Genomic DNA, 1,215 nt, shown 5'->3' with positions numbered 1-1,215 from the left:
TCTACGTACGTACCTCCCTCGTGTGAATGTGATTGAACCTTGTTTAGTGGACTAGTGGACTGCATGTTGGCTTAGCTTATCATTTCTTGCTACGGAGCCAGCTGCTAACACGGGATGCCCGCTGCGCCACCACGTTTCTGCTTCCTTCCGTCGCACGAAACCTCAACACATATATTATGTGCCATCGTCAGAGAGAGCTGATAGCAACGAAGATCGATCGAGTCCGCTTGGCTCCTGGGACTGGTAGCAGCAAAGAAGTTGGAGTTCCCGGGGTGCAAGTCAACCGCCGACGGCCAAGCAATCGCCCCGACCATGTGCGACACCGTCGTGATCACGGTCGCCGCCGACAACTCTCTCATCGGCAAGAGCCGCGCCAACCCATGGCCTGGCATCCGCAAGGTACGCATCTCTCCCAAATCTTCTGTCGGGCGATGTAGAATGCTTTGTTCACCGGTTAATCCTCGTGATGTTTGGCACTTGGCAGGTGCTGCAACCAGCCACGCCACCGGCAGACGGGATTGGGAGTGTCATGTTCACGTACAGATTCATGGAGGATCAACCCACAGTGTTCACCGACGTGCAGGGAAGCGAGGATGAGCCGTGCGCCGGCGGCAGCGCATGCACCACCACCAACACGGTAGACAGTGCAGTCAGCGCGCCATGGACTGTGCAGTCAGCGCGCCATGGGCCGACCGCCGACGACTGGGTGCGCGCCACCGATCGAGAAGTCCTGCTGTACGATAGCGACGGCAGGGGCCGTGTCGCCGACGTGTGCCAAGAAGCCCAGCTTATGGCCGGTACCTCTGTTATCTACGTCAACGACGAAGGCCCGGTCGAGCGGCTCCTTCAATGGGTTGCAGGTATATGCGGGGGCAGCGGCCATGCCTGCGCCGAAGCGCAAATGATGGCCAATAACCCTTATATCTACCAGAATGGCCTGGTCCATTTGCTCCTCCGGTAGTCTCTCGGCAGTTAGGCGCAGTTCAAAGTGAGGTTTGAAGGTCAAAGAAATCACAGTTTGAAATCCCCACCGTTCGTTCTTGTTGGAATCCAATATCCAAGACATGGAGGACATTCAAGCCAGCTTTGGGTATGCTTTGAGTCTCATCAGGTGAGGTCAATCACAGAACACGTCTGCCTAAAATCCCAATGTTTATGTCCTAGCAAATCCTCGCTTCACAGCCTCCTTGATTTCTACTTTTCTTTTCACTGTAA

At 55.3% G+C, this 1,215-nt stretch overlaps 1 protein-coding gene across 1 annotated transcript; it reads left to right on the top strand.

The window, feature by feature from the left end:
- The first annotated feature begins 220 nt into the window (after positions 1-220).
- LOC123172116 (uncharacterized) lies at positions 221-1,209 on the top strand. The gene is made up of 2 exons (XM_044589142.1): positions 221-399; positions 485-1,209. The coding sequence occupies exons 1-2, from the start codon at positions 313-315 to the stop codon at positions 959-961; spliced, it is 564 nt and encodes a 187-aa protein (XP_044445077.1). The 5' UTR covers positions 221-312; the 3' UTR covers positions 962-1,209.
- The last annotated feature ends 6 nt before the right edge of the window (positions 1,210-1,215 follow it).

Source organism: Triticum aestivum, unplaced genomic scaffold, assembly GCF_018294505.1.
Source record: "Triticum aestivum cultivar Chinese Spring unplaced genomic scaffold, IWGSC CS RefSeq v2.1 scaffold156169, whole genome shotgun sequence".
NCBI lineage: Eukaryota > Viridiplantae > Streptophyta > Magnoliopsida > Poales > Poaceae > Triticum > Triticum aestivum.
This window is presented reverse-complemented; position numbering and strand designations above follow the sequence as displayed.